At 46.5% G+C, this 24398-nt stretch overlaps 1 protein-coding gene across 5 annotated transcripts in view; it reads right to left on the bottom strand.

Annotated features, from left to right (window-relative positions):
• SASH1 (SAM and SH3 domain containing 1) overlaps positions 1–24398 on the bottom strand; it is a 673306-nt gene that overhangs the window by 34059 nt on the left and 614849 nt on the right. For all 5 annotated transcript variants that reach the window (XM_069606667.1, XM_069606665.1, XM_069606666.1 and 2 more), the window contains one exon: positions 12662–12775. In XM_069606667.1, coding sequence (XP_069462768.1) covers positions 12662–12775 — 114 coding nt within the window. The remainder of the gene's footprint in view (positions 1–12661; positions 12776–24398) is intronic.

Genomic DNA, 24398 nt, shown 5'->3' with positions numbered 1-24398 from the left:
GCTAAATTGATCACCTAAATGTTGGACAAAATGGATGCCATTACTTATCAGAGGTAGTAAATCAGTTGGAAGTGGTGTACTAAATGATGCATTAGTGAGTCAAGCATTCTTGGTCGGTGCAATCCCGCTGTGAGAATGAAGGGCAAGAAAAAGCATTTGAGAAATTGGATCAAGTGAAACATAAGACCACCCGGGGGTGGAGCTGAATCCTCAAATAAAGACTATGACCAAAGACAGAATAAAAAGCGTCAAAAAATGACAAAGTAAGGAGTACATAGGTAGTAGGTTACTAAACCCGTTTCCATAAAACCCATGGATGGAGTGGGCCCAAGACTACAGTTCATAGTTGCCTACTTACAAGACAACAAAGTGATGCATGTCTCTGTTCCCAAGTAGAAGAAGCTCATATTACAAATTCTCGAGAACATAGTCTACACGGGAAGATGGGTCGTAGCGATGCGAGTCACCCTTAAACTAATTCATCCAAGACCTAAAAAATGGCCTGGTGTCCACGCTACTTGCAATGAGTTTGCCACTAGGACCAGTGCTGTTGCAGGTATTCTTCCCAAAGAAACAGCACAACCAGGAACCAAATGTAAAGTTATCGGAGGCATCCGTTTGTGGTTGAGTGTCAAGATGCCAGAAGCCCAAGGACACCCTCGGCAGTTGGAGCCAGCTTCTGTCATCAAGTTATAAAAACATTGTGAAGAATGGTTCTCACTGTGGGTGATTTCCATCATCGCAGGTGATGACATAAGTTCCTGAGTAATTTCTGCACACCTACATCATAGATCGCAGGAACCTATTTATTCCCTGTTTCTGGAGTCTTTTGAATGTTTTTCCCTCTGACTGCTGTGATTAGCGCTTTACTGGGCTTTAATATGTTCCAAGAACAAATCAGGGATGCAATAACTTTAAGGTTTTCTCACTGCTATGGCCTGCAAATAGAACATTTACTGCAGGCTTTGGCGCCACAATCTTTTCACAGTAGATATTGTGCATCAAAGTGTGCACAAGGGTGAGACTAATTGATATCTGACCACAAACCCCAGAAGGCACATCATCAGATGTCTTCAAGATGAAGGTTTTACCCTGTACTGCTCTCTATTTGTACTCAACCTTCCCGTACGGATCACTCTGCTCTCAGTCCTCCAGAGGCATAAATAAAGAACTAGAACTGCAAAGGAGTAGCACATAATAGTACCACTAAAAGAAAAGTAGCCTAATGACTTAACAGTCAAACCTTGAAATGACCCCATTTGGGAAGATTCAAATGGTTGCACTTCTTCAGGTTTCTGCTTGAGATGCAGATCGAGCGCAAGATGTACAGCCGAGGAATATAAAAGACGCATAAAGACAGACATGCAAAGTCGGGGGTTTGGATTTGCACTGATTCCAAAATGAATATCATCATTGGAATTGTGAAGCTTGCTTTTAGAGAATATTGCTCAATTATTGTTATTGTTATTTTGCACTTATATAGCGCCTTATATACCATTGGTATGGTCTGAAGGCGCTTGTAGGTTGAACGCCCTTGGGAACCGAAGTTCAGATCAGTAGAGAGAGTAGGGAGAGTCAAAAGGTGCGTGTGAGCACCGGGTATGTGTGCAGCTCGTGCGGTACTCGTGTAATAGCTGCTTCTTAGCGGTAGGTGTGGTGGTTGAGAGATCAGGAGAATGTGTTCGTTCTGGCAGGATTTATCCGGAACGGATGTGGCTGCGTTAGGCCTGAGGAAAACGCCTGGCTGGGGGTGTGGAACCAGCAGTGATTACATAGAATGATGTGGAGTAAGCGGCGGAATGTTGGTATGAGAACAGTTATACCGAATGGTGTCATAGTATCTCTGTGTTCTAGTTGAGTGGTGATGTAAGGAGAGAGTAAGCATGGTGGTGTGGTATGATCGGTTATATGCTCTTTCACTGAGCACACTTCTAATTGCAACTTTCCCAGAGAGGGTACTGGGCGTATTTCTAAATACAGTTTTCCACAGAGAGGCTATTGGGCATACTTCTAGATTCAGTTTACTAGAGGCTATTGGGCACACTTATAAATGAAACTTTCCAGAGTGTCTATAGGATACAGTTCTATAGTCAACTTTCACAGATGCTATTGGGGACACTTCTAAATTCAACTTTACAGAGCGTCTATTGGATACACTTCTATAATCAACTTTCACAGAGGGTATTGGTTGCACTTCTAAATGCAACCTTCATAGCGACGCTATTGGGCGCAATTCTAAATTCAATTTTCTACGTAGTGGATTCTGGGCGCACTATTAAGTCAATTTTCAGAGAGGCTTTTCCAGAGAGGGTGTTGGGAACACTTCTAAATTCAATTTAACAGAGAGACTATTGGGCACACTTCTAAATGCAACTTTCAAGAGTGTCTATAGGATACATTTCTATAGTCAACTTTCATAGATGTAATTGGGAATACTTCTAAATTCAACTTTACAGAGCGTCTATTGGATGCACTTCTATAATCAACTTTCACAGAGGGTATTGGTTACACTTCTAAAATGCAACCTTCACAGCTATGCTATTGGGCGCATTTCTAAATTCCATTTTCTACGGAGAGGCTACTGGGCGCACTATTAAGTCAGTTTTTCAGAGAGGCTTTTCCAGAGAGGGTGTTGGGAACACTTCTAAATTCAATTTACTAGAGAGACTATTGGGCACATTTCTAAATGCAACTCTCAGGGAGGCTATGGGTACACTTCTAAATTTCACTGAGGGGATAATGGACATACTTCTAAATGCAACTTTCATAGAGTGTCTATTGGGAACCCTACTAAATTCATAGCGAGGTTATTGGGCACACTTCTAGATGCAACTTTCCAGAGTGTCTATTGGGCACACTTCTAAATGCAACTGTCACAGAGGATCTTGGGTACACTTCTAAATTCAGTTTACCAGACAGGCTATTGGGCACATTTCTAAATTTATGGAGAGGCTATAGGGCACGCTTTCTTAATGCATCTTTCACATGTTAACATTTATAATTCCATCTAGATGCGACGCAGGCGGATATTAACAACTCCATCTAAGTGTGGATATGCTAACATTCACAATTCTATCCAAGTGTGGACATGCTAACATTCACAATTCCATTTGAGAGTGGGCATGCTAACATTTACAATTCTGTCTAAGTGTGGACATGCTAACATTCACAATTCTATCTAGGTGTGGACATGCCAGTATTCACAATTCCATCTGAGAGTGGGCATGCTAACATTCACAATTCTATCCAAATGTGGACGTGCTAACAATCACAATTCTATCTAGGTGTGGACATGCCAGTGTTCACAATTCCATCTGAGAGTGGGCATGCTAACATTCACAATTCTATCCAAGTGTGGACATGCTAACTTTCACAATTCTATTCAAATGAGGACATGCTAACTTTCACAACTCCATCCAAGAGTGGACATGCTAACATTCACAATTCTGTCTAAGTGTGGACATGCTAACATTCACAATTCTATCTAGGTGTGGATAAGCCAGTATTCACAATTCCATCTGAGCGCGGGCATGCTAACATTCACAATTCTATCCAAATGTGGACATGCTAACAATCACAATTCTGTCTAAGTGTGGACATGCTAACATTCACAATTCTATCCAAATGAGGACATGCTAATTTTCACAACTCCATCCAAGAGTGGACATGCCAACATTCACAATTCTGTCTAAGTGTGGACATGCTAACATTCACAATTCTATCTAGGTGTGGATATGCCAGTATTCACAATTCCATCTGAGAGCGGGCATGCTAACATTCACAATTCTATCCAAATGTGGACATGCTAACAATCACAATTCTATCTAAGTGTGGACATGCTAGGATTCATAAAACTTGAGAATCCATGCTAACAATCATGTTTCTGTCTAGATTTGGCGCAGGCTCGTCTTTGTGGTTCACTCGTGGTATGGTTAGCATTATACTGCAGGCAGTGTTTGATGTCCCGCCATTAATAGGTTTGGGCTGGTGGTCACATCTCTCTAATAATGCATGGTGCAGGTCTGTAGCAGTCTAGGCCATTGATAGCTAAGTTAGAGTGGCAGGAACTTTCTGGAGTAGAGTGATTGCTCTACTCCCCACCCATGCCACACTCACGGTTTTTGTTGGTGTCAGTTGGTTGCTGGCTTCCTTGGCGTCCCCTGCGGACACCTGCAGACACTTTCTGGAGCCGCCTCTGTTGGAGCCGCCCTTGGCCTCGAGGCTGCCGGGCAGAGGGCTGCCCTGGGAGGACAAGTGATGAAGGGCTCACGGCCCAATCAGAGCGGGGATGGGCGGGTTGGGAGGCGGGAATCAGGAAGAGGGTGCGGGTGGGAGAGGGACGCTCGGAGGGCCTGGGGGCCCAGTTGGCGCCCGAAAACGTGCCCGGATGGGCTTCCTCACCTCGCGCCGGCTGCCTGCAGTGAATGCAGGGGCCGGTGCGAGGAGGGTCGCTAGACCCTTTCAACCTGGGCTCACGGCCCAATCAGAGCGGGGATGAGCGGGGATGGGCGGGTTGGGAGGCGGGAGGGGAGCGGGAATCAGGAAGAGGGTGCGGGGTGGGAGAGGGACGCTCGGAGGGCCTGGGGGCCCAGTTGGCGCCCGAAAAATAGGCGGCATGCCCGGATGGGCTTCCTCACCTCGCGCCGGCTGCCTGCAGTGAATGCAGGTGCCGGTGCGAGGAGGGTCGCTAGACCCTTTCAACCTGGGCTCACGGCCCAATCAGAGCGGGGATGGGCGGGTTGGGAGGCGGGAGGGGAGCGGGAATCAGGAAGAGGGTGCGGGGTGGGAGAGGGACGCTCGGAGGCCCTGGGGGCCCAGTTGGCGCCCGAAAAATAGGCGGCATGCCCGGATGGGCTTCCTCACCTCGCGCCAGCTGCCTGCAGTGAATGCAGGGGCCGGTGCGAGGAGGGTCGCTAGACCCTTTCAACCTGGGCTCACGGCCCAATCAGAGCGGGGATGGGCGGGTTGGGAGGCGGGAGGGGAGCGGGAATCAGGAAGAGGGTGCGGGGTGGGAGAGGGACGCTCGGAGGGCCTGGGGGCGCAGTTGGCGCCCGAAAAATAGGCGGCATGCCCGGATGGGCTTCCTCACCTCACGCCGGCTGCCTGCAGTGAATGCAGGGGCCGGTGCGAGGAGGGTCGCTAGACCCTTTCAACCTGGGCTCACGGCCCAATCAGAGCGGGGATGGGCGGGTTGGGAGGCGGGAGGGGAGCGGGAATCAGGAAGAGGGTGCGGGGTGGGAGAGGGATGCTCGGAGGGCCTGGGGGCCCAGTTGGCGCCCGAAAAATAGGCGGCATGCCCGGATGGGCTTCCTCACCTCACGCCGGCTGCCTGCAGTGAATGCAGGGGCCGGTGCGAGGAGGGTCGCTAGACCCTTTCAACCTGGGCTCACGGCCCAATCAGAGCGGGGATGGGCGGGTTGGGAGGCGGGAGCGGGAATCAGGAAGAGGGTGCGGGGTGGAAGAGGGTGCGGGGTGGGAGAGGGACGCTCGGAGGGCCTGGGGGCCCAGTTGGCGCCCGAAAAATAGGCGGCATGCCCGGATGGGCTTCCTCACCTCGCGCCGGCTGCCTGCAGTGAATGCAGGGGCCGGTGCGAGGAGGGTCGCTAGACCCTTTCAACCTGGGCTCACGGCCCAATCAGAGCGGGGATGGGCGGGTTGGGAGGCGGGAGGGGAGCGGGAATCAGGAAGAGGGTGCGGGGTGGGAAGGGACGCTCGGAGGGCCTGGGGGCCCAGTTGGCGCCCGAAAAATAGGCGGCATGCCCGGATGGGCTTCCTCACCTCGCGCCGGCTGCCTGCAGTGAATGCAGGGGCCGGTGCGAGGAGGGTCGCTAGACCCTTTCAACCTGGGCTCACGGCCCAATCAGAGCGGGGATGGGCGGGTTGGGAGGCGGGAATCAGGAAGAGGGTGCGGGTGGGAGAGGGACGCTCGGAGGGCCTGGGGGCCCAGTTGGCGCCCGAAAAATAGGCGGCGTGCCCGGATGGGCTTCCTCACCTCGCGCCGGCTGCCTGCAGTTCAAATGAGTTGAAGATCTAGTTGATTTTGCAGTCCAAGGAGTATTATATTGGTGTTGTCCAATTGTTGCATTTGAAAATGTTTATTAAGAGGGCAAAAGGGAACCTGGACGCATGTTTCGCTGCACTATTGCAGCGCAAGGGGAATTTCAAAGTTTGTTCATCTTTAAATCGTAAGGGGTGGTATGAAGATATGATGAAGTTTGCTAATAAGCAAAAAACTCAAAATGTTAACAAAAAATCAAAATCGTACTGCGTTCCTCAGTCTTCCAAGAAGCCAGCGTATCTATGATACGCTGGGCTCTTGGAAGCCTGAGGAATTAGCAGCCTTTATCTTATTGGCACCTACACACGTGATCCCTTACAATAAACAATTGGACAACACCAAAAAAATACACCGCTGAATGCTAAATAAAAATGGATCTTCATCTCACTGGAACTAATCAAGGAAAATGCACTAAAATCAACCTTATATACACACACAAATATATTTCCCCATCAAATACATGTGTCAACTCTAGTTCCTTTTTGGCAACAATTTAAAAAGACTATAAGCAGAGCATAGAAAGGATGTCTTTCAAGGCCAGAAACGCTCCAGATGTGAGAGGATGGCAGCTTCTATAGCCACTCTTGAAGTCTCAGCACAGTCTTTCTTCAGTCGGAGGCACAAGGAAAACAAACCAGGCGTGATTTTCTTCTGTAGTTCCGGCCAAACACCACAGATAACTCAAAGCAGAAACATTCAGCTTGCTGAACGCAGTAGGTCGGTCTTCAGAATCATGAAAGGCTATGCTAGTTCGTATCTGGGGGACACATGTCAGCGCGTGGTTCAACGTCTCAAAATGGCTCCCTGGAAGAGCAAATCCTAATTGCTTAAAGTCGTTGCATTTGTGCCGTACCACGGACAAAATGGGGATCGCCAAAAGATCTGCATGCATGGGAGGGGAAGACTTTGAACGGAAAAGCAATTCCGTCTATGGATTAATTATGAATCCGGTTCAGTACGTTTTGTAGTTTTTCCTTCATATTACACTCCATGATGCAACCACAAATGGTGCAGCAATGCCGACTGCCAGGGTGCAGCCAGCCACATACTCTGGTTTCTCCAACTCCTATGAAATCTTTCTGCCAAGTTAACGGATAAAAATCCACACTCAAAAAACACACAGTTTTACTGTAACAAAAAGAGATTTAATATAAAATCAGCTGTTATGACAACTCGATTTAAAGAAGCAGAGAGCTAAAATGAACACATGAATGTTAGTTTTAATTCTCTATTTAATACAAACAGTATTCCAATTTAATGTTGACATGCTGGGAGTGATATTATTGCCTGTATGTTTGAACACGGCTGCATGGCGCGGCCACGTGGGAGATGCATTTAATGCTCCTGGACTGCTATCAGTATTCTTCACATGTCTGACACACTGACACACACAGACACACACAATCCCTACTTTTGGGGCTGCAACATAGCAGAGGTAAGGGGAATATTGCCATAAGTTTAAAAAAATGCCTTCTTCAGATTGAATCTCGTCTTCTGGGCTGACTGTGGGTCACCCTGAAACCCACCACAAAGGTGTGCAAGGGATCGGTTGTGAACAAGGAATGTAGCATCCTCCTCCCACCCACAGAGGGACACTCAGCTTCACTTCTTGGTTAAAAGAGGGCTTCACACAGACACCTCCACCCACCGCTCTTTTATTTTAATTTATTTTAATTTATTTATTTTAATTTTTGTAACGCGCCACATGCCCATGGGCCTGAGGGCACACATGAAGACGAGACAAGAACAGACAAACACAAGAGGCAGAAGAGGAAGGAAGAATCATAAGCAAGTTATTCCAGGTTAAAGAGGTGAGCTTTTATGGCCCGTTTGAACACAGTATAGCTTTGGATCTGCCATATATGCGCTGGTAGTGTATTCCAAAGAAGGGGACCCTGAGCATCAAGGGTGGTATCTCCAAATTTAGCTGTCCTGAATCTGGGGTGTTTGAGGACGACCACAGTAGATGAGTGAAGATTCCTCTCATTTGACTTGATACTAATGCGTGCTGACAGATATATAGGACTGCTGAGACTCAGGCATTTGTGCGTCATAGTTAGCACCTTGTGTGTTATACGATGTTTGACTGGGAGCCAATGAAGTATTTTCCTAAAGGTGGAGATGTGGGTACGACGAGATTGGTTAAAGATAGTACGCACAGCGTTATTCTGGGCCACTTGTAGAGATTGAATGTTGGAAGCTGTGGTACCAGATAGAAGACTTTTACAGTAGTCTAATCTAGAATTAATCAGTGCCGTGGACAGGAGAGTACAGTTTTTTCAGTGATAAATGGGCAAATATATCCTATTCGCTTGTTAATGAGTCCGCAGCTAGACTTGATGCTTGAGACGTGGGACTTCATGGATAGTTCTTCATCAAGGACAACGCCCAGGGTCTTGACTTTCTTTTGGACGGCAATGATATTATCAGCAATAGGGAAGCTAGCATAGTTAGGATCAAGTTTAGTCTGGGTGCTTTTAGATGACACTATTAGGAGTTTGGTCTTTTTATCATTCAAAGCCAGGGAGTTGCAGGCCATCCAGTCTTGTATGGCTTTGTATATGTTATTGATGATTCCGACATCGTTGCATCAGCGTAGTTTGTATATTGCACTCCTAATTTGCTTAAGAGGTCGAGAAGAGGGCGGATATACAGATTAAAAAGCATAGGCGACAGACAGGAACCCTGTGGAACTCTACATGTCAGAGATAGGGGAGGATTGATTGTTGCCTACGCATACCCTTACCATTCTAGGACCTAGAAAGGAGGCTATCCATCTAGATGCTATCGCAGAACAGTTGGAGACCTCTCCGAGCCTTGACACCAGTAAGCTGTGATCAACCAGGTCAAAGGCTGCGGAGAGGTCCAGTAGCATAAGCAGTGCAGCTTGGTTTTTATCTGCTATGTTAGCCAGGGTGGATTTAAGATCGGGCATTGCTGTCTCAGTCCCATGGCGAGCTCTATAACCAGACTGTCGGGTGCCGAGAATGTTATGTTTCTCAACATGGGCCTGTAATTGCAGGTATGCAAGTTTGTCTAGTATCTTGAGGATAAAAGGCACATTTGTTATGGGCCTACAGTTATCATTGTTGGTGGGATCAAGATTTTCTTTCTTTAATAAAGGTGTAATCCATGCAGATTTTAACAGGTCCGGTACCAGACCCTCGTCAAAGAACACGTGTATCAGTTTGGTAATATACGGAACTAAGGTTTCAGTGGACTCCTTAAGGATGCTTGTAGGACAGTCGTCTGCAGGACAAGAAGTGGCTTTGAGATCTTGTATAACTTTAGAGACTTCATTTTCAGTGTAGTGCGCAAATGAAAATTGAGCGATTGTACTTTCTATTTTGTTAGAAAAGATTGTTTCTATAGAAGTTTGCACCGGTGCTACATTGCTGAGGGCTTTCTTGATTTTTTTCTTTGTGTGAGTCGATCTTAGATAAGAAAGCATCATGAATGCCCTGACACCAATTGCCATCTTTGATGATGTTTATTAGAAGGTGGATGCTGATCTTGAAACTCTGCTAGGATTTTAAATAGCTCGCCAGCACTGGATTGTGCATTCACAATTCTTTCATTATAATGTTTGGATTTTTTATAGTTAGTTAGGGTGTTGTCATTTGGATCCTTCCTCCAAGTTCTTTCGAGAGCTCTTTTTTTTGGTCTGGCGTCGAGAATGTCGTCAGAGAACCAAGTGTTCTTTATGGTTTTGGTCTTTATAGCCTTCATTTTCAAGGGGGCAAGATCATTGACTACTTCTTTAATATTAAGTAACAGATGGTTGACTAGTTCAGAAGAGTCAACAAAGTTATCTAGGGGTTGAATCTTGGATGACAGCAGCGTGGCCAGTTTAGGGGCTGTTAGATTTTTAAGGTTGCGGGTCATCTTTTGTATGCATGGGTGGGTGTTAAGTTTGGGAGGGGCGGAGGGTAGTGAGAGCTTGGCCTGAATGAGAGAATGGTCAGACCAAATGCATGGTGTGACCGAGATGTCAAAAATGTTAGTATTTTGTGATATGAGCCAGTCAAGGGTGTGCCCGCTATTTTGCGTAGGAGAGTTTATCCATTGAGTAAGGCCAAAGGAGAAAATGGTATCCATAAGGTGTCCACTTTGTCTTGTTGGTCATTAGCCCAATGGTTGAAATCGCCCATGACAATAACAGGGCACTTAGTGGTGCAGATTTGAGCCAGCAGATCACCAAGCTGCTCTTCAAAGAGGGGCATGTCTCTGGGTGGACGGTAAATAGTGAGTGTGTTTAAAGTTGTGTGTGGGGAAGTTTTTATTTTCACCCATAATGTTTCACAACCTACAGGAGAACTATGAGGAATTTCATCGCATTCGAGGCTGGATTTGCACATCAGTGCAACTCCGCCACCTTTGCCCTGTGAACGATCAGCTCTGAAGAGGGTGTAGTCATTGGGTGTGGAGACTGTGGCTTGGGTGGGCAAGTTTGAATTAAGCCAGGTTTCGGTTATACCAAAGAAGTCTGGTTTATGATCATTGGTTAAGTCCGCAATTTGCACGCCGTGTTTATATAACGAGCGTGTGTTGAGGAGAGAAAGAGAAGACCAGCAGTGGTGCTATCTTGGAGCCTTTCGTGTTGGACCTGCGCATTGTTTTATTCAGGCACATGGTGAAAATGAAAGGAAAGCGTGACCGACTTGCTTAAGAAGATGTGACAAGCAAGCAAGATTGTCACAAGCCCCGCAGGAGCAGAAAGCCAGCGAGCCGGCGAGCTGCAGCGATGACCGGTGAAGACCGGCACGTCCTAGAAGCGCCGGCGCTGAAGCGCCTGGACGATGATGAAACACCCAAGGGAGTCCTGGGAAGTGTAGTTTCAACAGACTACACACAGCACAACACACATACACGAGAGTGCTTTGCTCTCAGCCTCGCATTAAACAAACACACAGATAAGCCCCCAAACACTCGTGAGCAAGAAATAATATGTGCACAGTCAGTGTTGTAAATTAGGGACTAAGTAAGCCACTGACACTGCCGTGATGGACATAGGCAGTAAAGTGAAAGCTGAAAAAGCCGAGCGCGGCGTAATGCAAGCAAAGTAAATAGTATACTTTTCCCTAGCAGCAGCAGCACCTGCAAAGAAAGATGATACAGGGAGATTCCAATCAATATATGTGCTACGCGGTGTCCAGTCAATTGGTCGAAAAAAAACTGGTCGACGCAATTTGGTCGAAAACCAAATGGTCGAATTTTTTTTTATTTATATATTTATTTTTCGGGTTTTCGTTTAGTAAAAAAAGGGGTTTTTAGAGAAAAAAGGGGGTTGGGGGGGACCCCCCAAAAAAATAAAAAAAAGGGTTAAAATAAAAAAATCGACCATTTGGTTTTCGACCAAATTGGTTCGACCATTTGTCTGGTCGACCAATTTTTTTCGACCAAATGTCTGGCAACCGTGCTACGCGCTGTGACTGATGAAGACCGGCATGTCCCAGAAGTGCCGGCGCTGAAGCGCCTGGACGATGATGAAATACCCAAGGGAGTGCTGGGAAGTGTAGTTTCAACAGACTACACTCAGTACAACACACATACACGAGAGTGCTTTGCTCTCAGCCTCACATTCAACAAACCCACAGATAAGCCTCGAAATGACAATGTACACCTATAGTCCAGCAGGGATGGGATAACTACTGGCAATCCCTCTCCCACCCAGATTTTGTCATTTGATAGAATAAAAACACCCGCAGTGCATGAGTGCAAAATAAGAAAGAGCATCTCTAATGTGATGGGGAAAGTGTGTTCATAGTCATGAGCACCAATCATGAATTTGAAACATTTAATTTGACAAAACGATGGTAAACAAACTAAATATGTGGTAGTGAGTAGTCACACTGACCACTACATGCAAAGTACTATGAACCTATCCTATGAAGGTGCATTTGACAACTGCAAAATTGTGCAGAACATTGCACTTACATGTGTACAAATAAAAATTGTTTTTTCTCTGGTTCAATGTATGGTAATGTTCATTGCACGTGCCTTCCCAATAAACGTTTTCAGCATGAAGAACTTGTACACAGTGATCGAAGTGAACGGGAACGGTCAGGAGTGGTGTTCCACTACTTTTATTTTTATCCGTTTACCATTATTCTACTTTTTATGAGCAAATACACCATTCTATACAGAGGATTTGTCCATTCCTGTCTTTTTGCTAGTGTAAAGTTGTAAGAGGAGCCTTTGCTACTGGGTCACTTAGACTATTGCAATGCCCCGGATGCAACACCCGTAACATGTTGAAATATGTTTCTGCCTATCCTCTCCCCTGCTGAGACCACAGTTCCACTACTTTGATCGATACACTTCTACCACTGCTTGTGGAGTGCAATTAGTAACGTGCAACTTCATTGTGAAAGAGTGCTGAAGTCCGTTTGCCCTTGGAGAGCAGAGGCACCCTTGAAGCTGAATTGCGCTCTAAAGCCATCCCTGATCCGAAGTGGGCAAAGTCTACATGCTCGGGAGCGGACACAGAATCGGAGAATGCGATATGCAAACTTACAGGTAACAAGGAAGCAAACCTATGAGGTGTGAGTGGCCAGTGTAGGGGTCCTCATGGACAGGGGGGAAGGTCTAAGCGCCTATTACCATTCTCTTGGTTGTCGCTGCTTTCATAGCAGCCAGAATCCCGCGGCGAGCGCCCGCTGGAGCTCTGGCCATCCTGAAGGAGCTTCTCCTGAGATCCCGTCTGGTCGCTGTTGCCTGGGTGATAGAAGAAAGCACATCAGTGAGGCAAATTTACAGATTGCTACAGATGGCATATCATTTTGGGAAAGTACACACAAAATGTAGTTTTTTTACTATCTAGTCAAATGATCAACCAGTATACTTTCAGCATTATTACGGTTACGCAGATTCATTGTTGCTCATAGTGTTAAGACCAAAAAGGGAACAGACCCCTCAACACTGTATACATATGCATCACCACACTAGATACATTCAGCATGCCTCTGGAGTTCTACCCAATTACAAGGACAGAAGGCGTTGGTGGACCCCTGTTAGTTAAAAAGTTCACAAGCTACTGAGTCCAATGTAAGCAAACATCCTGCTGTATGCCAACCTCTTAACAGTAATGAACGCTTCCAATTTTGGGTAAGCAGAGGAAGCCACGACCACAACCTAGGTCTTCTGGATCTAAATTTGGTAACTCAGCCACCCTATCACAACTCCCCTTTAGATGTTTGCGTTTCCGCCAATGTCTGCACTGCTAAAACATATATGGGACCTGAAACTCAAATCTGAATAGTAGCACTAAATATTGTGTAAGGGTGTGGAGATTGGAAACTGACACAGGAGTGGCATGGTTATTGGTAAAGGCAGGAAAACCCTAGGACTAAGAGGGGTTTTCCCTGACTCAACCAAATACTAATGGCAATGTCAGAATGTCAGTTTAATGCAAACAGGTCACTATCCTGTGTCATGAACCTACTCCCAATCCCTTACACTTGAAACTAAATTAAAGAAAAGGTTAATCTTCTTGATCCAGAGCCACGTCTCCCTTCCTCTAGACGTTATTAGACCCTAACAGGGATATAGCATGAAATGTTCTGAGTACCAGAGGGAATGTCTCGCTTCCCCTGACCAAGAGGGTGCCTCCCTTCTCTTGGCACTTCATCAAAATGTTCATCAAATTCACCTTGTACCTGGCTCACTACCTTCTCAGGTCAGGTACTGTGACGATAAAGTGAGCTCCATTGATAACTGTCATATGGGTGCAGGCCCAAGACCCGCCTTTTTGTCTCACCCAGTTCCAAACTGAATGCCTCTTTGGTTTCTTTTGGGTCAGGGAGGAGAGGCAAAGCGGGGGAGGGAGAATGCCCGTCCGCTCAAGCGAATACACTATTAGAGAGTGACGAAATGTATAGAAAGCATAAAATGAAGAAGAATGCTGCCCATCAGGAAAGTTAAGGGGCGAGGAAGGAACGGGGCAGGTCTTTGTTAACATACATATTTAGAGGTCTTTCTGGTGATTTTAGGTGCAAGCGCAGGTATAAATAAGACACTTCATAGCAAACCACGGTTAAACCATCATCTACAGACTATGAAAATGCACACACAATTCCACAAGCATTTGCATGTCTAACACTTCACACCACCTGTTCTTCTGGAAAAGGAGAAAGGCAAAGCATGGGGCCTGCAAGCTTGTGCAGAGCTGCATCATCACCAGTCAAAAGCATGGAAACCGGAACTGAACACTGATGACCCTCCACACACACACCCTTCTACACCACAGGAGACGACAGATGAAAGGATACAAAAGTAACTTGCAAAACAGACTATCACATAGAAGACCAACATGAACGCGAGAAAGCAACCACGTTGAACACATGTCTAAGAACTTGCGAGATCCACAACATGGAAAACAGATACATTTAGGTACTCATGAAAAAGGGAGAGAGGTCTCCAAACCACATGCATGCTAAAACAAAGCCAAAATCAAACTCCAACCAAGGGATTCACGCACATTACCGGTCACAACGCCCAACATGTACCACACAGCATCAGAGACTAGAACCCATTTGTACAACACACCACAAGTGCCATCCAATCTGACAAAATATGCCCTGTAGCAGCATACATGGAAGTAACCTACATTGAAATATACAGTACCGATGGGAATTCCCAACCTCGTCATTACCACTAACAAATTAATACTCAAAACAGAAGTAGCAATACATGGACAATAAAACCATGGCTTAGCGAGTATGGCGAGTAAAATATGCATGCAAACGCAAGAATGCATATCAAACTAATGAATAACACACAATGAGGATAGCTCGGGGGCAACGCGCTTGTCTTAGAAGCAATGCAGACCACAGGTTCCAGTCACGCGCTTAGAGCCGGGCCCCTGGTATTAAGCGCGTTATAAAAGATGAATTCATTAATGCTCCACAAACTGGAGGAAAACCAGTTTACAGCAATGACTCTGGACACATACAATAAGAAAGGCACTGGATCAATCTATGAAACTCAAGTCTCCAAAAGTATATGGTCAGGTAATGAGGTATATGGAGGCCAACAAAGCGAGCGACAAGCAGAATATCAGACAACGGAGAACCGAGTGAAACACTCCCAACTCTCCTCAATACAAATTTTAAAAACAAGCAGGATGGTAAAAGATAACAGCCAATACCTAGACGTGAAAAGGTTGGGCCAAGACGCCTTTTACCGACTTGCAAATACATGACTGGGAGCCTCAGGTATGCAGCAGGCACACAGCAGACAAGCAGTTGCTGGAAAAGACCCCTTAGGATCAGACTGTCATTGTCAGGTTCAATTCAGATTCCACTGACGAAGGAAAGCAAATGAAATTCCCTGATGAGGCAAAACCCAAAACTAAATTGTCACAGAAATAGAGGTCAGGACAACAAGCATTTACACTTGTAAGGGCAAAACATTCTTCACTCACACCATCCCATGCATCAGCGGCGCTGAAGCAAGCATGAACGGTGATGGTGCTTGGTACAGTCACTGGGAGACAGAGTCAACATACCGGTCCTTGTGGCTGACCCCGCAACCAAAACTGAGCTCCCATGGGTGCACATGAAAGTCCTGCTGCGCTGAAAGCACTTCTTGCAGCATACTAGATTCCCTCAACCCTATGGTAATGGCGCACAAACAAAATGGGGGCCATCACCCCGAAACCCACATCACTATGCATTCTACGGCAATGTATGGGGAGAAGTTAGTATGTTCCCTGGCATCATCAACTGTCTCACTAACCCTGTGCAAGAAACAAAATGGCAGCCAAACACTTCTTCCAGTAACAGCACTACTGGAATACACCGCCACAAGCACAACCCTCAACCCACTCCCATTCTGCACTAACGTGCAAACAGTGGCCCAAGCCCCAAGGCACTCACTAGTGCGGATTTGGGAATTCTGCATGGGTGCAGTGGATAAAGACCACACATCCCAATGATCCCTGCACTCATTAGCTTCGACCATGCACCCTCCAAAAGCCCTTCAGAACAGCTTCCCCTCTGCAGCAATGGCCCAATCCTGTACAGCTCGTCAAGGATGCAGCCTTGACAAGGGTGCTCCCAGGTGCCTGCCCTATGTGGGGAGCCATTCTGCTGCTGCTCCTCCCACCTGAGCAGCTCACATACTGCGGGAACCAAGACTCCACAGGAGCTCCCACACTGGCACAATTTAGAGTACTGTATGAGCTACAAACACTGCCCTCATCACCTGTTGCTCTGCTTCCAGGGGCACAACAGGACAACAACACTCTCCTGGGCCATGATGGAGTGCCACATCTGGAGTCTTGGGCCCACTGAATTGTTAAGCTTGACAGTTACACCCGTTGTCATTTAGCTGGGGCAAAGCCTGGCGGTCACTTATAGGGAAGATTGAATACCAGTCTTGGGGGTGGTAGTTTCAAGGCTTCCCCACCACTGCGAAGGTTCAAGATTCAGCATCAACTCATTGCCGTTAGGTAAGTTGAGGAGGCAAGAGCTGGGCAGGACTTCATAGGTAAGTCTGTATTTCAGTTACCGATAGGCATGGGTTTAGAAACCATTGGGTAACCCATCATCTCCATCTGCACACATTCACTCTCAGAACACAGACACTGGGAGGAGTTGACATCGGGCAAGTGTGCAGAAGCCCTGGCTTTTTTGGATTTTTATTATGTAATAAAATGATGCAGGTAAATCCATCTCAGAAATGGTGACCTGCTAACCAAGTCCCTCTTTCCTACAGCTCCATGGCAAAAGTATAGTGCACACCTGTGCCCAACTGCATCAATTGCATGATCTGCAGTGCCTGCTCTCCAATGGCACAGAACAAGTTTAGGGGTCAAAGGTACCCTTTTGACAATCAAAGTTACTACAGTGTGGGCTGCATTTAAGATATGAACCCCTGTTCCAAAAAACTAAACTATGAGAATGCTGTCCTGGTGGCACACTACACCTCTGTCCTGTAAGTGATTTCAATCCGGCACACACCCAAGTCAACGCCTAGCGTGTAATGCGCAACTAAAATCCTTATTTATTTTGTCTAAAAGTTCTTTATTCTGAACGATGTACCACTCATATCACGCCCCTCTCCGGGAACGCCCCCCCCCCCTCCCGGTCACACTGAATCAGGTTGGTTTGCAAAGTTAAAATATTTATTTATGTATTACAAGCTAATCACACAATGTTTTAATGGGTATACAACAATCACCAATGGGGTGATGTAACCCAGAATAATCTCTTTAATACACACAAGGAGTAATAGTGAGCAAAACAATTCAGCACAGAAATAATACGTGTGTGTGTGTGTGTGTATATATATATATATATATATATATATATATATATATATATATATATATATATATATATAATAGCACTGTGGTTAAAGGTTCCCCCTGCACACCCCTCAACCCCCCCAATAGGCAATGTAAAGAGATAGGAGGAGAGAGCAGGTATTCAGGAATGGCAGAATTAAAACAAAATAACAATCCTACTTTCCCCCAGCAAACACAAGAGAAAACAGAATTGACTGTCAAGCTATCTGAATGGCTTTTAAAGTTATCTTGAAAATGGATTAGGGAAAAACACTAAATATGGCTTAAATGGCTGAAATTGTTATAATTCTTATGGGAGCCGCTTTGGATAGTTGCACACAAACACAAGCACCGATTTAATACCAAGAAACAATTTGAAATCTTAAAATTAAGGTTGGGAGCAATCATAAGCTGTTTTACACAAGTAAGAATTTCCCTAAAACGAAATATGCGGCAAACTTTTCACTGTGCGATAATCGCGATAACGGGATAACTGTATGCTGGATGCGGTTTAAAGCGGTGGATGTTAGCTACAAGCAGAAGTTGGAATTTTGTTTCTAGCACAAAAACTGAGGAAGTTGTGGACGTTTTAGTGGAGGTCGTTTTATCAAGATAGGCGCAAGAATGGGGAACAGGATTGCGCTTTTAAAGTGACAAAAATGATTTCTTACACTAGAGGATAACTATGAAGACAAGGAATACCACACAGGAACATAGCCACTTAATCAGGGCGACTGCCTGCAGTGGTCCCGCCTTCTTCAGATTAGAAAAGATCAGCACAGAGATAGTTTTAACAAAACTAGCACAAGAGGAAGATAGGAGGGATTGGATAGAGAGTTCAGACAATTCACCAATAACAGGTTCTGAAGACAAGATAGGATGGGTTTAAGATGGGGATTAACTAAGCAAGGTACATAGGCTAGTGACATGGTTCTATCTATAGATACTCACTAGATATGTTTCAAATGGAACCGTCAGGATTCTGGTCAGGGATTCTGGTCAGGGATTCTGCTGGGCACATTGGATTTGGGCAGCGTCAAGGCGCTCTGGACACTGCACGGCACAGGGCTGGATTGGATCTGCCCTTTTTGGTTCTGATGATAATTATTTTAGCAGGCAAGCAGTACAGCGCATCCCGGCTGTATTTTAGTTCCCCTTAGGTTTGTGGGGTTGGTTCTGGAAAATGAGGCCTAGCTGAAAGTGGTTCAGCTATGCAATGGGTTCTGTTTTGCCAAGTTTCTGGAGTCTGGAGTCTGGAGCAAGGAAGATGGAAAGTTCTGCAGCAGGGTGCTCCGCCAGCATTCGGATAGTGGGTGAATCTGTCTGTCTTTTTTGTGCCCTCTGCTGTCTCTATTTATGCTATGCTAAAGGGTGTGTTTGTGCTGGTTTAGCCTAAACTCGCCCCTTTGACAGGGATTGGTCAGAATCTCCTCTCTGCCTTGATAGGAGGAGAAAACGGGGTGTCACCTTTATGGTGTGTGTTTATGAGGCTTAGAGTCCACCCCTAGCCTCTTGAAAACAAAATCTACTTTTAAACACAATACATATTTCCACATGTGCAACCTCTATAACAACCATATAAACAGATTACATATTTTGTACAGCAGCTACTCCTCCAAACCCCGTAGCTGTGGGATCTTAGGTCTGCTTCTCCCAGATTTTCGCCCTTTTCATCGGGAACACAATGTCCCATTTATCAGCAAATTTCTACAAGTGTACGCGTATACCATGGGCAGAAGGGTATACAGTTTCATACTTCTAGCAGAAATAAATTTGGTGTAAAATCACATTTTCTGACGTTTCCTTCCAAAATATGTCACACGATCTTGCCGCCTCTTGAAATGTGAAGCCAAAAATTAGATTTAAAATTCTGTTCTTTTTGTGTTTTTGACAATTTTAAGTGGCAAGTTATATGCATTTAAACAAAATGTTCTTTGTGAATGTTTAGCCACAGATGGTTGTTTGTCTCCACCTCCTTCTGTCTCCCTTCAGTTCAGGAGAAGTCTCGTCCCTGTTCTCTTGGCAGAGGCCGTTTTACGACGGTCTTCACACCTAGCCTTTCCTGCTTTGCAGCTGTTCATTGTTTCCTTCCCCATTGCAGACCAGGTTCTCCCCCTCCATATAATTATCATTTAGGTGTGATTTCCTGGTGGAGGGAGCTGGAGGGGGAGGCCTTGCCTCAGTGAGGAAAGCTGTAATTCCAGTTTGGTTGCTTTAGCCAGGCTTAAATTTAAATGTTAATTCTGCTGAATTTTCCCTAGCATACAACAAACTTGTGGGATCAAATCAAAGCTAAATACTTCAAGATTTTAAACCATGGAATCAAAACAATTACAAGATGGGTTACTCTCAATAACAGGCCTCTTAGCTTGCAAACATTTGATTTTAGTTTATACATGTTTAAAGTTTAATCCTGCAGGTCCCTGACAGCTGTCATTCAGGCGGCTGAGGGTACTGCGCCCAGATTTTGACAGATTCACAGAGCCACTTTTGCTGTGGAAATCGCTTGATGCCTTCATCTTTTCAGGACATTGTAAGTCTCACAATGGTTTCTTGCACCAAGTGAATTGTAGCACCCAGCAAGAATTCTGGATGTTTGAGGGTGTTTGTACCGGCATTCTACAGTTTCAGCAACAAAGAAAAAGTGATTTAAAGCAAGATTTTGGGGTTCCCTTCAGCAAAGCACTGATTTTCCTTCTGTACTCCATCTTCACATGTTGTGGAGCCCAGTGACATATTTCAGGAGTGTGATCTCGGTTCCACCGCTGACAACATGCATAGCAGATTAGGCAGCCATCTTTTTGTGCTTTGCAAAATGCGATTTTCAAAGGTTTTGGTGCACACAAGGGTTTTGCGTGTGGCCATTTTGATGTATCTGGCACCATCAGAACACAGTGCTGCCGCATGGCAGAGCAAAAGTGGGTTAAGACATCCCACAGTCCTGATCTGATCTGATCATGCTCTCCTGTCCTCTCGCTTGGATCTCTTGGGTTCCCCGGTTAAGCCTCTGCCCACACTGCCAGTCTCCATTTCCGTCATTCGACCGATGAAGCGAGTGTCAGTTGCTGAATTTGTGGGCACTTTCCTTCCCCCCTCCCACTTCCGGGCACTGACTCTCACACGGACACAGCCCTTGCTAACCTTCGACCTCTCCATCTCCAACATTATGGACACCCTTGCCCCTGTCATGCAGATCCGCTTGAAGCCTGCCTCCAAGCGCAACTCCTGGTATGATTCCGACCTAGCACCTCTGAAACACAAGTGCAGAGCTTCTGAGCAGAAGTGGCAGGCTTCGGGCACATCCTCTGACAGACTGGCTTGCTGCCTGCTCAAAAGGCAAAACAGACTCTCCATCCACTTGAAGAGGGCCTATATCCAAGCCTGCATCTCTGGGGCCACTAACAACACTGCTGAATTGTACAAAATCTGCAAGGAACTCACCAGTCTTCACTTCTCCTCTGCCATCCCTGACCCTCTGCACTGCTCTGGCCTCTCACCTCATAACCAAAACTCAGGACATCTTGTGCTCACTCTCCTCTCCACCCCTACCTTCTCCCTCACCCGCTCTCGGGCCTCCCTTGGCCCCACTCTCCCCTTCCCTGCTACTCTTCTCTTTCCTGCCAATATCACTGGATGAAGTCTCTAGAAAAGTCCTCTCTATGAAAGTCACTTCCAAACAGGTTGTCCCGTGGTCCTCCAGAACTATTAAGGCTGCATTGCCTTCCTTGCTCCAGCCTTGGCTGATTTCTGCAATCACTCCTTTGCCACTGGCTCCTTCCGCCACTCCTCAAGCTCTCCCTTCTGCACTCTCTCCTCAAAAAACGTTCTGCCGACCCCTCCTGCCCTGCTAACTAGCGCCCTATTTCCCTTAGTTTATTCCTGGTAAAACTCTAGGAGAAGCTGGTCATCTTCCATCTTATTTACCACACTGAACCTGTTGGTTGTCTCCATGATCCCCAGTCTGGTTTCAGAGCAGCCGGGGGCATGGAAACTACATTCCAGAACACCCGTGAAGACTTGCTCTCTAATCTTGATTCCAACTCTCCTTCCGTTCTCGACGTGCTTGACCTTTCCTCCACCTTTGATACATCATGCCACCCTTATAAAACCAGTTCCGCGATACCCTTGGCATCACGGACCTGGTACTGGACTGGTCGACCTCCTTCCACTCTGACCGACCATCCCAGGGTCAACTGGGCCCTTTTTTCTCCTCCATCTCACTCTCCAGCTGCAGCATTATTCAGGGCTCTATCCTCTCGCCATGGCTCTTCAACATCTACCTTGCCCCTCTAGCCCATTTAATCTCTGCCTTCTCTCTTCACTTCCAGTGTTATGCAGACAACATGCAGCTCTCCTTCAAGCTTCCCTCCACTGCCTCATCTTCTTCCTCTCCTATTCCCGACTGACTGCTAATCAGACATGGTGTGCTGCTAACAATCTCAGCCTTAATGCATGTAAGATTGAGATCCTTCTCTTTGGGACCCCAGGTCCCTCCTTCCCTCCGACCCACTGGCTACCCTCGATGGACACATTCGCCTCAACCTCTTGTAAGGCAAAAAAACCTTGATGTTATCTTTGACCCCTTGCTTTCCTTCTCTCCTCACATCACAGACATTTCAAGAAGGCCCACTTCCAGCTGCACCTCCTCAGAGGCATTTTCCTTTTCCTCACCTGTGAAACTCATTCCACCAGAGCTCTGGTCCTCTCTAGGCTGGACTACTGCAAGAGCCTCTTACTCAATCTTCCTAAATCCTCCACTTGCCCCCTTCAACTAATCCAGAATAGGACTTTGAGACGTATCCTTGGCCTCAAGCCCAGGAGCCGCAACTCTCCCAACCCTAAAATCTCTCCACTTACTCCCCGTTGCTGCAAATATCAAGTTCAAGACCAGCTGCACCATCCACAAGGCTTTCTGGGGAGTGGGACCCCGATACATCCAAATCTCTCTTCCTAAATACCGCCCTTCTAGAGCCTTTTGATCTTTTAGCTCGAACTCACTACATATCAGACGCTTTTCCAAGCAGAGAGTGGGGGATATATCTCTCTTCCGCAGGTGCCTCCCTCTGGAATGGCCTCCCTGCCCCTCTCAGACTGGAGCCGTATCTCCTTATGTTCCAAAAGCTTCTCAAGACCCTCCTTTTCTCTTCCTCCTTCCCTCTCCCTCGCTAATGTCCCCCACTGCCTCATTTTGACTCACTAACTGGTTCCTTCTGATTCTTACAGGGCACCAGGCCCTCCTTGACCAGTCAACCCCAGCACTTGGTCTCCTCTGACCCCCACCGTCCCTCACAACCAACACTTGCCCTTCTGGGATTCCCACCCCCCTGCGCTTTCCTGGATGGGCCTGCACCCCTATTGTGCCCATCGAGCCCAGTCCTGGCACATGAACCTTCTTTCCCCTGCACACTCTGCATTCCCCTGGCACTTGTACCCCTGGCCTCCACTTAGCACTTGCCTAGCCCACGGGCCTTCAACCCCCTTTCACTCCCCCCCCACAATTGCATGTTTGCCACTCAGACCTGCACTTCCTTTCCCTCCTCAGCAACAGTGCATGCTGCTCTGACCAGCACTCCCCCCGCCCCCACTCCCCTGTACTTCTAATTACTGCACTTGTACAATCCGAATGACAAGGCCTTGTAGGACCATCTTTTTTCATCCCTGTACACCCACCCCTCCTTGTATTGTTACATCTTGACACACCATTTGCTGTATAGGCCTATTATAAATACCCAATAAATGTGATATACCACATGTGTCAGGCCTGTGTGTCCTGTCCAGCTGTGGAAGGGTTATGTGTATTCCGTGAAGACAGCAGCAATACAGCCCTGGGGTTGCCTCTGTTACTTTGCAAGGGCAGGTAACACCCTCTGCAGAGAGACGGACACTCCACAGGAGGCTGTCCTGGCAACAGAAATCAAGGGACACATCCATTCACAAAAGCAGAAGCCTCACACCAGAGTGATGAATACCAAAGGGGCCTTTCATTCTATTGAGAATGGAAGGGGATGGGGTTAGTGTAAACACAGGGAGCTCCTTACAGCTGGAGGAAGGTTCCATCATCTTGTTTCTCTCTGCCTCTAGCGCTCCTTCCTGTCCCCTCCACTTCCTGCAGCACAAATCACTTTGGGTATGATGCCAAAAAGCAAATTCAACTTGTTCCAAGGACAGGGATTGGTCCCTTAAAGGAGGCTTTCTGATTCAAGTGTGTTCAACTTGTTTCGAACCAACAAGACCCACAGGAGCAGCCTTTGGTAGTGACCAACTTTTGAATCACGGTTCACCTGTTCGAACCAGTTTGCCACCACACCATGCCAGCTGAAGCGCATTGTTGCCTTGGCTTGAACAAAAAAGCATTGTTGTAATTGCATCTCTCTAACCGCTGTTTGAACCCATCACCACTTCAGTCAACAATCGAACCAACCTTGTTCTCTCTGAACCGCATCCGCCGAGCCCGTGCATCAAACCGACCCGCCTGAACATCCCCTCACCAGCTCCAACGCCGTCAAACCTCGACTGCCGAACCTAACCTGGTGACCGCCATGATCCCCATCGCTTGAGTAACTCTTCACACCCCAGCATCCTTCTGCTTGACCTCGCCTCAACATCTGCTTGCTGCTGGACCACTGCGACTGCTGCCTTTCGAACCACCTAACAGCACAGAGAAGCCTGGGTCGCTGTGTCAAACCGCAAACATACTGCAGAGTTATTATTGACAGATAACTGACCCCTGTTCATTTTGGGCCCTAGAGAATGGCTAGGTCACCTGAAACCCTTTTTGGCAACTCAAGAATATATCCTTTTTTAACATTGTGTTTTTTATTGCCGTTTATCCCCGGTCTCAAAACCTAGGGTGCTGCATCTTACCATCTTGCATATTCTGTGTTCTTTTTTACAGGGGTGGGTTATTGTAGTGTTATCCATTTAGTTATTGCATATTGTAGGTTTAATTAAAGCATATATATTTTTTATTGAAAACTGATAGGACATTGCTTTATTTTGGACTGTTATACTTTGTTATTTTGGTTGCTACTATTTCGCATTCACACCCCT

This window comes from Ambystoma mexicanum, chromosome 4p, assembly GCF_040938575.1.
Source record: "Ambystoma mexicanum isolate Mex_15411 chromosome 4p, UKY_AmexF1_1, whole genome shotgun sequence".
NCBI classification, from domain to species: domain Eukaryota; kingdom Metazoa; phylum Chordata; class Amphibia; order Caudata; family Ambystomatidae; genus Ambystoma; species Ambystoma mexicanum.
This window is presented reverse-complemented; position numbering and strand designations above follow the sequence as displayed.